General features: G+C 40.9%; 1 protein-coding gene and 1 non-coding gene across 3 annotated transcripts in view; one reads left to right on the top strand and one right to left on the bottom strand.

The window, feature by feature from the left end:
• The first annotated feature begins 496 nt into the window (after positions 1-496).
• The window catches only part of znf710a (zinc finger protein 710a), a 35,627-nt gene continuing 22,884 nt past the window's right edge, over positions 497-13,239 (top strand). For both annotated transcript variants that reach the window (XM_017711113.2, XM_017711112.2), the window contains exons 1-2: positions 497-751; positions 906-1,027. In XM_017711113.2, coding sequence (XP_017566602.1) covers positions 682-751; positions 906-1,027 — 192 coding nt within the window. In that variant the 5' untranslated portion in view covers positions 497-681. The remainder of the gene's footprint in view (positions 752-905; positions 1,028-13,239) is intronic.
• LOC119263759 lies at positions 10,800-10,911 on the bottom strand. The gene has a single exon (XR_005130496.1). It is a non-coding gene; the product is annotated as a U5 spliceosomal RNA (small nuclear RNA).

Here is a 13,239-nt window from a genome sequence, read left to right as displayed (position 1 = left end):
ATGGAAGAGGTCAACAGAAAAAAAGTTTATTACGTTTATAAGTTTAAAACGTTTATTGGTAAAGCAATTGGGGAACACGAGGAAATTGTCTTGGCCTGTATTTCCCTCACGTGGCACAGTTTTGGGATAAATTCAGCTGTAGGAAATAATTAAAACAGCACTGATAACTCAGTTGCGTTTCTCTCAGCTTAGATTCACCTCAAAATGTGAAACTTTGAAAATGTAAAGGATAATGCTTTTGACTCACAATATCTCATCATTCTGTCAACTGATGTAACGTGCCATTGAACCACCAGCTAACAAAATACCACAATTACCAAATCTTTTCTCCTGTAAATACAATTTAAACGGGCTGTGTTTGTGATTATTTTCTTGTTTACATTCTTAGAAATGTTATATCTGAAATGTGAACCCCGCGAGAACTGCAGACTCCCGAGAGGCGCTGCCCCTAAACCTGTCCGGCCTGACGTCGAGCTTCTCTAGCCGAGGCGCCAATCAGCTCCAACAACCCCCACACCACAGGTCGTATGTGGCTACAGACAGTGTCACCACAGATACTAGCTTATAAGACTGCAAAGACTGAAAGACTGCAAACCGCAAGAAGGCCCCGGCCGTTTTTCCACCGTTAACTATAAGCAGCAAAGTGGCACACAATACAAATATCCTAAACCTCATTTCAAGATGGTGAAAAGCTGCGCACAAGTGAAACTACGAGGGAAAGGACTCACCTTAAATCAAACGGGTGTCATTGGTAGGTGTGTGTGTGTGTTCCGCGGATGGTCACGATTAACGTACCACAAACATGAACCCAAATCTGGCGTCTTGATGTCTAAACTAATCTAGCTACTCAAAACGTTTGCAGAGTTTTAGCCCAATTCCCGTTTACATTGATGTCTTGTGGGTAGGTCGTAATGCTGCAGGCCGCGCGAACCAATGCCGCCTTGAAATTCAACCGAACCTTCACAGGAAACCGCGAGACCAGAGCAGACCAACGGTCCTAGCTGTCCCACAAGGCGAACGTCTTAAGGTGAGGCCGAAGGTTTATTCTCTTTCTGTTGTTTCTCTCAGAATTACGTGTTTTAATGATCTGTTCCCCTCCGGTTTAAACTGTTTTCGTATCGTGTTCATATTCACGTTGGCGGATTCCTTGTCAGTTTAGACAGACCGGCTGACAAACGTTAGCCTTTTTTGTTCGAGTACAGCTCCATAACGAACTTCTATAAAGCGACGGTTTGTTTTCCCTTTGGGCGTTTCAAGCGGTCTAACAGCGACTGGACACACTGGATAAAATTAGTGGTAAGCTAATCTGAATTCGCTCTATAGTAAAAGCCGCCAAACTGACTAGCAAACCAACTCTTCCACTTATTTTGTGGCTAATTAAGTTTAATTCACAGATGTAAGTTAAATGGTTGTGCTTTGTCTCATTCTATGCTGAATTCAAACAGAATTGTTGATTTATGTCAAACTAATTTGAACCTATCCTGTTGAATGTACATGGGGAAGAGGAGTGCAGATCCACGTCACCTGCTGGTTGAGTTCAAAACCTTCTGAATTAATTTCTCCGTACAGACTGTTTTTAAAACGGACTAATAATTTAGAGCTGGAACTCCAGTGACGGCCATTTTGCAGTCAAACATAAATTTGCTAAGCCATATAACCGTGAAGAGTAAAATACTACAAAACTACAAAACCCATGATGGCTCGGTGCAAGCGCCGCATCATATTAGTGACGCCATTAACGGACATTGTAGTCTGTTTCGGGAAAATGATCGTATAAACCGATTTTCTGTCTTTACTGAATGTAACTGAATATCGTTCCCAATTGCTTCCACTTTATAATATCACTGACAGTTGACTGTGGAATATTTAGTAGTGAGGAAATTTCACGACTAGACTTGTTGCACAGGTGGCATCCAATCACAGTATCAGGCTGGAATTTACGGCGCTCCTGAGAGCGACTCATTCTTTCACTAATGTTTGTAGACACAGTCTACATGCCCAGGTGCTTGGTTTTATACACCTGTGACCATTGGAACACCTGAATTCAGTGATTTGGATGGGTGAGTGAACACTTTTGGCAATATAGTGTATATTGATAAGCTGATAAGCTAACCTTACTAACCCCAAGATTTAGCATTAACTTTGACATGTGACCTATGCTGTAAAGGTATACAATGTCCACACAGCAGGTAAAAGTGGTCCAAATCTGTTTATTTATATATATATATATATATATATATATATATATATATATATATATATATATATATATATATATATATATATAAAACTGACAGGGATTCACACTTATCTATTTACCAGAGGTAAACAATCAAGTAATCAGACTTTTAACTCTTTGACACTTGGTTTCCATCAGTCTCTCTTCTCTCTTTCCAAATCATTTTGAACCCAGAGCAGTTTGGATAAGTGTCTTGTAATTGTGGGTGCACAGATACATCAACCCAAATGTTTACACAGTCTCAACAGTGCGAAGTTGTGTCATTGAGTTGGATTGACGTGTGTATAATACCCACCATAACTGTAATTCTAAACTGACTTTTTAATGAATTTGCGGTGCATAAAATACAATCATAGAATCATATGTTTATGATGACTGGCATATTTAACAAGCATCATCAGTAATAAACAAGACTGTTTTCTCTAATCATAGAAAAACACTGAATGGTTTGTATACTGTAGGCTGTCTGTTAATTGTGGACCAGGAATGAGATGTTTAGCCTTTCAGTTTTGGGGTCAGTTCAGCTGCTTAAGAAAGAAAATAAATAAAGCTGTGCTCATACAGTTTGTGGTAGTCTAATCACAACATGATTATAATTCTGAACCTGTTTCTCATTGATCATGATACTGCATACTTTTTCCACCCTCTCCTTGTCCTGAGAACTTTCCAACAAGTGATGCTCCACTGTAAATGTCATGATTTGAATTTTATGGTTCAGGATTTTGTACATGTACAATCAGTCTACTTGAATTTGAGAATTTCAGCTTCATTGAGTATTTCACTTTTTCAAAGTGTGGAAGGCTAAAAATATCTGGGGGATCACTAGACGGTGGTGAGATGGTGCAGTTGCTGTTTGGGTGATGGTTGGCGTTGGGGGATGGTTGAGTGGTTTGTGCGTGATCTTGTATGGATTAAATATGGATATTTTACAGAGATCCCTGGTATGATGTATGTAAGAAATACATATGATGAATATTACAAATAACAAGGACTAAATCTATTGTATGTATAAAATGTATTGCATAAATATATATAGGCTAGTACTGTTTTATGTAGACTGCACATCCTATTTTTCTTAGTTCCTGAAAGAACTGCTGCCTTGGCTGTTCACAGGGAAATTACACATTTCATGGATGTGTTAATATTGACAGTGATTTTTGAGGTTACAATTTCTGTATTTTTCTGTACTTTTTCATCAAAACATTATTTCAGCATTTTTGGCAGTTCCTTTATGTCCGCTGGCAGACTGCCTCAGATGCAATGAACTAGACAGTATGAGGTGATTGAGGGTCTGTTGCCAGCATGGTCTGCACTGGTTGTATGACACGTTATCTGTGCTTATTTGTGGCATACTGGTGTAGCGGTTCTGGCTAAACTTATACCTGACAAAGACTTGAGCGGTACACTAGATGAACCTGCATACTGCCCAGTCACATATTACATGTATATGAAATATACATGTAGAGGTTTGTAGAGTAACCTCTGAGACATGTGAGAAATGCTTCAAAAAGAGCCTAAAAAGCTTCCATTCCAATGGATGTTGAATGTACTACATGCCTGGAGCTAGTACATTTGTTCTCAAATTCAAGTTGCTTTTTGGAAAGATCATTTTTCTTTTGCTTGAATCATTATTTTGCAGAAGAAACTGTATTCTCTGTGCTCTGTACTTTCGCCAACATAGCAATGAAATTAAACACAAAATTTAACTAGTTAGTCTAGTGTGAGTGGCTAAAATGTAACTGAGTAAAGAATAAATAACTTGTTCACAAATATGCTTGAGTAGAAGTTATATTTTATTGTTCTTGTGATAAATTGTCACTACACTTTTCTGGGCCGATCATAGATATCGTCCGCACTTAAAGAACACTAACTGACTACATGTTTCATTACAAAGTGAGCATAATTAGGCCAGTTTAATTGGATTTAGTGCAGTGCAGTTTGTAAAACACTGAATAAAAATCATTATAGTTGTAGATTTACTTTTTTTTTTTTTTTTGTGTGTTTGTGTTACTACAGATTCTATTTTGTCTGTTCCAACTTATCATATCAACTTAATCTTGGAAAAACTACAAATACTGTGATATATATTGTATACCTTGAAAATGTCTTTGAATATTGTGATATAATATTTTTGCCACGTTGCCCACCTCTAGTACAACTAAAGGTATTTGTGTAAATTACTCAGAAAAGCATAAATCCTTGCAGCTTTGCTTGCGTACATGTACCTGAGCAAATGTAATCTAAGTGCTACCCACATATGATAAAAGGCCTGTGTATTCAAGTTTGTATAACAACATTTTTTTTTTAAGTTGCTGGAATGAGACGAGCAAGAGTAATTAGCCACACAACTGCCATCGGGTACATTTCTCTCTTCAATAGCTGTTTCTGTTACTAGTATTCTTTGTTTTGATCCCACACCCAAAACAAAAAGAAAATTATGCTCGAGTTGCTGTCAGTGCACTGTTGCCAGTTTATTAGGTACCTTCCTTTTACCTCAGACATTTTATTAGCCATATCTAGCATAAAGGTCCAATTTGAGGGTATGCAATTACAGATTGAAGCTTGTTGCTACATGATTTGTCAGCAGCCCCCTATCTTGTCCATCAAAGGGAAGGGACAACCATAACACCACTGCTGAGTCTGGCCAGTTTGATCATTCTCAACACAGCTGTGATGACCAACACAGTCAACATGATGGTGTGTGTTGCTGCATTGCACTGGTATGAACATATGAGGCACTGCAGCACTGATGGGTTTTAATCACTGTTTACTCCTGCCGTCCACTTTATTAGACACTCCTTCCTTGTTACTTTATCTAATTTGGTTACAGCCTGTACCTTCGTTTTCCATGCACAATTTGTAATATTCATTCCTTTATCAGTGATCAGTTTCTGACCACAGGGCACTGTTGATTGATTTGTGGTTGGCTGATTACATTCAAGCCAATAGTATCACTGAGGTGTGTTTATATATTAAAAAAAAACAAAACAACCAACCAAAGAAACTGAAAAACACACACTGCCATCTTGGTGTCACTGCTGTGCTGAGAATGGCTCTCCATCCAAATAATACCTGGCCAGCGGTGGTCCTGTAGCGATTTCTTTGCATTGATGGACGGGGCAGAGGCTGGTTGGCAAGCTGCATAGATAAGCTACAATCAGTATATCTAGTTTTATAGTATAACGTCCATCTATACGGTGGGTGTGTCTGGTAAAATAGCTAGTGTAGGTAAAGTAGGTGTAGGCCTATCTAGTAAACTGTCAACATGGTGTCCTTGGGTAAGCTGCCTAAAGCTTCATTTGTACTATACACACACACACACACTTTCTAAACCACTTATCCTTTTTGTTCATGGTTTTGGTTCACAAATATTCTACAGTCTCTAGTTCAGTGTATGTAAATTTGCGATATTGATCATGTTAAGGTCTTTTTACTCAAGTGTATTTGATTAACTCATCAGAGGCTTGTTTCATTAGATCACCTCACAACTGTTGTTCAACTTGCACTGCTGTCATTACAACAAAAGAAGGGACATACTAAATACTAAGTATTAATGTAAATATTTGAATTTTTTTACTTTTCACTCAAATTGTAACTCTTATGTTATTTGTGATGAAAAACTTTTAAATTGGAAAATTTTGCATTAAAAAGACACACTAATTACTTAACCATCAAAATAATCAGTAGATTACTTGATTACTAATATAATCAAGAATAACAGCCTTATGTTAAATACTACTTCCCTTTAATAATGAGAAGCCTTTATAACAGGAGACTTTAGTTAATGAATTGCCCATAAACATGCATAATATCACCTCATGTCTGTGACATTGTATGAAAATGCCTGAAGGTTTTATTTTAAAATTGAACTATTATTTTAGATAGATTACCTTGAGGTCTGTTCAGTGGCCACTGCCTTATGCTAACCTGCACACATACTTGCAATTGTGTGATGATTTTATAATTCAGGATGGTTCAGCCACTTGAGAGCGAGCAGTAGGTACCCCCCAGTGGTTGTCCCCGATATGGGATGCAGGATGCCCTAAATATTACTATATAGGGTGCCTTAAATGTTATGAATGCGTGGGGCGAGGGGGCACCTTTCTATTCTCCATTTGAATTGCCAGCTTGGTTTATTATTGGTAGTCACGTGTAACATCGCCAAAGTGCAGCCAGAAGGTCATTGTTTTCAATTACAGATTGCATCTGTGATAGCCAGTATCAGATTGTTGATCATGACATCATGCCTGCCTGCAGGAAGAGTTAACCTTATGGAGTCTGCAGGACTGGAGAACTTTGTGCTGTTATTGCTGCTGTCACCAGAGCTGGGACCAACACATGCTAATACCAGTATAGTGATGTGAGAATACTGCCAGTATATGATTGCAGTCAATGTAAATTTATGCAGTCCAATTTGTTGTCATAAATTTCAGTCAAGGAGATATTGGCTGTTTCCAAAAATAACACTCTCATGGGGCTGCAAACAAAATAAGGGAAAGGGGGGGGGGGCATATCCTTTTGTCCACAGACTTCAGATTTTTATATTGTAGGGGTCTGTGACCATTTCTCCAGGTAGTGTAGGCGTTTGCGACTGCTATGTAGTGTCCCATTTAAACGGTCTTCGTTATCTCTTTGCATTGCACTGTAGTAAGCGTAGCTGCAGTGTTGCTCAGCTAAAAACAAAGCCTGAAACAGTTGAAATCTGTTGTTTCTAAGCTGACTAAACAGTGCATGTATGAGTTTCATCAGCTCCCAAGACTCCTTTTGAGCTACCCTGATCTAACAAATAATCTGTCTAATGAGAATGAGACCCGTTGTGACAATTGTGCATTTTAGAGCTAATAAGACTTCATTGCTTACTCCAGTCAGCCAGACAGTGAAAGCTAATATCTCCATTTGCAGGCTGGTTTTACCATTAAACCGAGATTTCACCCGCTAGTAATGTTTCACCATCAAATCCATCTGCGCTGAAACATGTCTTTTTAAATAGACAGCCACCCCCCCCCCCCCCCCCCACTCCTTCTCTCTCTTTTCCTTTTTTCTCTCTCCTCTCTCTGCAGAGCGCTTGTTTTCAGTGCTTTGCTTTGCCTCTTTTTCTCCGTCTCCCCTCCCTCTCGCTGTCCTTCTTTCTTCTCTTCCTTTCTTTCTGGCTGCTTTTCATTCCTGTTTTTCTTTTCATTGTTTTTTCTCTCTCTCCCCCCACCCCCCTCTTTTCTCCCGCTCTTTGGGACCTCGATTTCTTCTCTTCCTCTATTCAGCTTGTCTTTATTCTCTTTTCTGAATAGTTGTGGTACTTAAAGGGAAAGGGGAAGGAGAAGGGGAGAGAGGTTAGTTTCAGTCAGAGCACAAAACTTCCTCCTACTGCAGTCTTTCTCAAACTACATTCTGCTATAGGGGCTTTCTCTACAGCACACATGCCTACCTTCATCGACAGAACATGGTATGTTTTAGTCACATGCAGCACCTCAAGGTGGTCGTCTTCTACAGGTGCAGCAAGGCTTTCAGGTTTTGTTCGGAGGGTATCGGAATTGTCACATGGAGCCATTGTGACGGCTTGTTGTGTTAAACTGCCACAGTGATGCGTGATCACTGTTATTTCCTTACCAGCGGCTTATGTAGCATGTCTACACCTCACGAGCGTTTTCTCTGGTGCACTGAGCTGACCGGCTACAAGCCTCGCTGCCATGTAGTGCCGCTACTTTTGCTAGCACTGGCCAGGGCCACACAGGAAATTAAGAGCAGGAACAGCTTGTAGGCCGCACACTCTCATGCAACACGGACATCCTTCTATAGATGCTATACTGCAGTCTTGGAGATGCTAATGCATCAGCTTAGTTTAGAGGCTAGAGAAGGAACAGCCCTGAGACCAATATGTAAGATTTGACCACTCTGTCTAGCACACATGTAAATGAGCAGCGGCCGAATTTGGAAGGGAAAAAAAAGTGGCTTGGACAGACGGAAAACGATTAAAAATGCAGAATTGATAGGGCAACAGATGAAACTTTATTTTCTATCTCTCTCTCTCTCTCTCGCTCGCTCTCTCTCTCTCTCTCGCTCTCTCTCTCTCGCTCTCTCTCTCGCTCTCTACTCCATAAGTAAGAAACCAAAAAAAAAAACAGCATGATGGAATGGCAGGCTTGAAGGGGAGAGAAAGGTGAAAGACAGATGAAAGTGAAAAGAGATAAAAGCCGGAGTGAGGAGGGTGTGGGATAAAGCAGGAGGAAGGGAGGCAGAGATGAAAGCAAAATGAGAAAGATAAGAACAGAGTGAGAGAGACAGAGAGGGAAACGGAGGGAGAGATAGATAGTGTACAGCGCGGAGAGAGGGGTAACCATGGAAACAAGAAGAAGGTACAAAAGGAGAGAGAGAGACAAAGGGGTTTTGATTTAAAAGAATGAAACTTGGGAGAAAGAAAAAGTAATTCAGGTTGAAATTTGTTACTGCGAGGTGAGGGAGAAATACAAAAGAGCGGAGAGTTGTATGGAGGGGACGGCGGCTCCTTCCAGACTATATGGATCCTTCCAAATGAGACTTTGCACACAGCCAGGCACTATAGAGACCCCTAGTGTTAACAGGCCTCTCTACTCCAATGTAGGGCCTCAATGTGAATGGAGCTATACTCATACTACCTCTGCAGCCATATAGCTTTACTCTGACTATAGATCTGTTCCATTCTGACAGAATGGGCAGCAAAACTCTTACGGCGTCCATGCAGCCATGACGAGCAGGCTTCGTGGCAACACAGGCCACCTCATGCCACTAGGCCATTTAACCACCATTATCCAGGATTATGAGGCAGAGTGGCAGGAGGTAGGTGCTCCCTTTGAGGCTGCAGTACACAAGTCGGCTGGGGGTTTGACCCTCTGACCCCGGACTACGGGGAGATTGATGAGGGGAGAGGAGTGGCACTGTTGCGTGCTGCCAGGGCCACATGGATTGTGGCGCCTGATACAATGAACTTGAGGCTTTAAAGCTGGGCTTTTTCGTAGCATGTGGACGACTGGCTCATTCAGATGCATGGACTATAGGCTATAGCTGAAAATTTACATTCATATTTGTCGATCTGTATAGAGTTGGAGGCAGACACTGGGTTCTTATTCTGTGGTTTTTGAGTCTCTTGTGGCTCTCTCTTCTTTCTCTCTCCTCCTCCCTTCCCCCTCTGTTTTTCTCTCCTCTCTCGCTTTCTCTCTCTTTGCTCTACGTTTCTTTCTCTCTCGCTCGCTCACTCTCCCTCCCTCCTCCCTTCCTCTCTTGATCTCTCTCGCTCTCTCTCCCTCTCTCTCTACTCTCTCTCTCTCTACTCTCTCACTCTCTCATCTGCCCCCCTCTCTTGCACGCTCTCCTCTTTCTCTTCTCTCTTTCTCTCCCTCTTTCCATAGCTCTGTCTCTCTCCCTCCCTCGCCCCCCTCTCTGTTCCTTTTATATCCTCCTTGCTGAATGCTCTTCTCCTCTCCTCCCTCAACTCTGTCTTTTCTCTTTTTTATTCAGTCTTTTCCTAGCTCTCTCTACACTCCTATCTTAGTGCACCCATTTCTTTCCCAATATTCCGTTTCTCCATTTTGTCCCCCCCCCGATGCCGAATGAGAGGGGTAATCTTTTATTTAGGATTTGGAGTGTGCCCATCTCTTTGCATCTTGTGTGATTGTGTGTGTGTTTGTGTGTTTTGTAGCACGACTGATGATTTCTGAGGAGCCTTGCTGAAAACACACAAACAGCAAAATGATCGCAATTAAATCATGAGCTTCTGCAGGCGCCTGCGCACGTTGCATCACTGCAACTCCAATTCCATGTGAAAGACATTAAGACATCCAGACGTCCAGGATGACGGTAACAAGCCATACAGACGAGGATGTTCCAATAAGCTGCATGTGTGTAGTGTTTGTAGAGAACCCTTTTAAACACAACTCCCCCTGCCAGCGTCCTCATCACCCCAACTTCACCCCACTGAAGACATGTGTAGCAGTGGGCCACACCTCCCCTAACTTTGGTCCCCAGTGCTATACCTCAAGTGACAGTGTCTGTTGTAAGGACAGAGGGCATTCATGTTTCACTGAGACTGGTATTTCAGCTAGTCAGTCCCAATTTCGCACACTCTATTCTTCCCTCTTTCTGTTGAAGTGGAGCAACTGTTAGGCTCTAAGTTAGTAAGGGTGAAGATACTTGGAGCCGAATGTGCTGCAAGCAGGTAGCCTCTGAAACTTGCTTGAATATTTTATAGAGGGAAATGTTTGCACAGCAGATAAAAATGTTACACTTAGGTATATTTTAAGTGGGGTATTATTGAATTTACAACCATTTGTCACTGTTTGCACACTGTGAAATTAGACATCTGCATTTAACCCATCCGTGCATTGAAACGCCCACATACATACACACTAGTGAACACACACACTAGGGGGCAGTGGGCAGCCCCATCCACGGCACCCGGGGAGCAATTGGGGGTTAGGTGCCTTGCTCCAGGGCACTTCAGTCATGGACTGTCAGCCAAGGGGATCAAACCGGCAACCTTCCGGTCACAGCTGGTTCCCTAATCTCCTGCCCACGACTGCCCCCTAGATTTAGCTCTGCCATGGCAGAGCCTTCATAAATAAGAACTCGTCAAGGTTCCCCTCCACGGAAATCTTTAGTAAAAGGCGAAAGATTTGTGCGTGAATGAAGAGAAACCCGAGCGAAATGAAGAGAAATGTTGTCATTATTATGACAACAATAAAACAATAGTATGATTGCTACTAATACATAACTACTCATTTGCAAACTCGTATTGCTGCTTTTGGGGCAGCAACTAGAGCATTCTGTTGGCACATATTCATCAAGGATCAGGGTTTGATCAGGGTTGAGCACTTGTCCAGTAAGTGTTTGACCATTGAGCATGATGCTGGTTTTATCATTGCACTGGATCTAATGATCAAACTTTAAAACAGGCTTGGAGTTTCAATGCTTTCATTTCCTGGTGACAAAACAGTAGAATGGAGCACTTTAGAGTCTAGAGAGTGTGCAGGCTTTTAAGGCTAATAGCCTAAATATGATTCCACAGTGCAACACAAATAAATAAAGTAAAATACAGACAAAATCTCAGTCTAAAATCCAAAACAAGTAATGGCCATACTGGGTATTTTCATAGGTGCTTTTACTGGAGTGTGCAATTAAAGCAACTGTTCAGCCAACAAAATATATTTACACAATTCTCCCCTTCGTTGAACAGCCAAGACGTTTGTCTGAAGTTTGCTTCTTTAGATTGGCACTGAGGCTACAAGGCCAATCAAGTAGCTTACAGTCACTAGTTTAGCTTTGTGCAAACTGCGTGCCCAAATAATCACAAACAGTAAATAATCTTACGTCCACTTGCATATGTGGTTTCTGACACTGCGTGATATTTGAAAACGGACATATGTTGAGCTGTACTAGAAGCGGCATTATGTTTTAGCTAAATTAGCCTCAACTTCAAAACATTTCCAAGTTAGACATCACCAATCATAACTCATTCTAATTTATTTAATGAGCCAATAAGCTGTATAGTTACTACAAGATTTGTAAAGCAAGGCTTTATAAAGATGAAGAGACCACTGTTTAAATCACTCAGAAGTACAAGAAGCATAATAATGTAAAATGTTTGTAAAGAAAATGGCATAGGACTTTTAGCCTATTTAGAAGTCCTGGTGAGCACCATAGGAATGTTTTCTTCTGTTGTCTCATTGTTGAGACCTTCCAGCATTTTTGACTGTGCCAACAACAAACTGTCCACAAAACATTGCAAATTCTATGTCTGTTCCAGAAGCATCATAAAGCTTTACAAAACTTTCTCTTCATGCCTAAAAAAAGGCCGCTTGAACATCTAAATATTTGTCTTCGTTTAACCTTACTTGAAAATTCATGACCAGATGTTGGAAGTGCTTATAATTGCTTTGTACCTGACAATCAACCACTATATTTAATTGTTTAGAAGTGCTTACGTAGCGATTAGGATTATAACAATACAGCATATTGTATAGTATCATTTGAGATGAAGGTCTCATTTTAATACACACATGGAACAATACATTCAACAGACCAGAGCAAATAAAGCATCCTTTATATTCTAATACACTGTATGTTGTGTTAAGAGAAATAAAACATTAAACAGGCCAGCCCACAATAGAGGGTATATTATCGGTCCTCTGAAAAGGCTGCTTTCTCTTTTCTTCAACCATGGGGGGCAAAACACACACCTTATAGATAGGGGTGGACAATATGGCAATATTTCTTGTTATTAAGATGAATTACATCATGGTATTTTATTTGTGGATATCATAAGTGCTTAAGGAACACCAAACATATTATTACGGAGAGAGCATAATTAGCCCTGTTTAATTTTATTGCAGCGCTAATCATATCAAAGTAATGTGATAAAAATACTTGTATTTATAGTTTTTGATGGTATTTGCTTGTAGTTCCACATTTAAAAATACTGGTGTGTGTGTGTAACCAAGCACTGTGTTTATGGAAATTTTTGACCATTCTTCCATAAGCGCATTTGTGAGGTCAGACACTGATGTAGGACGAGAAGGCCTGCCTTACAGATTCCACTGCAATTCATCCTAAAGGTGTTCTATCGGGTTGAGGTCAGGACTCTGTATAGGCCAGTCAAGTTCTTCCACACCAAACTTACTCATCCATGTCTTTATGGACCTTGCTTTGTGCACTGGTGCACAGTCATGTTGGAACATGAAGGGGCTATCCCCAAACTGTTCCCACAAAGTTGGGAGCATGAAATTGTCAAAAATTTCTTGGTGTTGAAGCATTAAGAGTTCCTTTCACTGGAACTAAGGGGCCGAGCCTAACTCCTGAAAAACAACCCCACGCCATAATCCCCCCTCCACCAAACTTTACATTTGGCACAATGCAGTCAGACAGTTACCGTTCTCCTGGCAACCACCAAACCCAGACTTGTCCATCGGACTGTCAGACGGAGAAGCATGATTAGTCACTCCAGAGAACACGTCTCCAGCGCTTTACACCACTGT

This window comes from Pygocentrus nattereri, chromosome 7 (genome assembly GCF_015220715.1).
Source record: "Pygocentrus nattereri isolate fPygNat1 chromosome 7, fPygNat1.pri, whole genome shotgun sequence".
NCBI lineage: Eukaryota > Metazoa > Chordata > Actinopteri > Characiformes > Serrasalmidae > Pygocentrus > Pygocentrus nattereri.
Note: the sequence above shows the minus strand (reverse complement) of the source record. Positions and strands in the feature narration are given on the sequence as shown.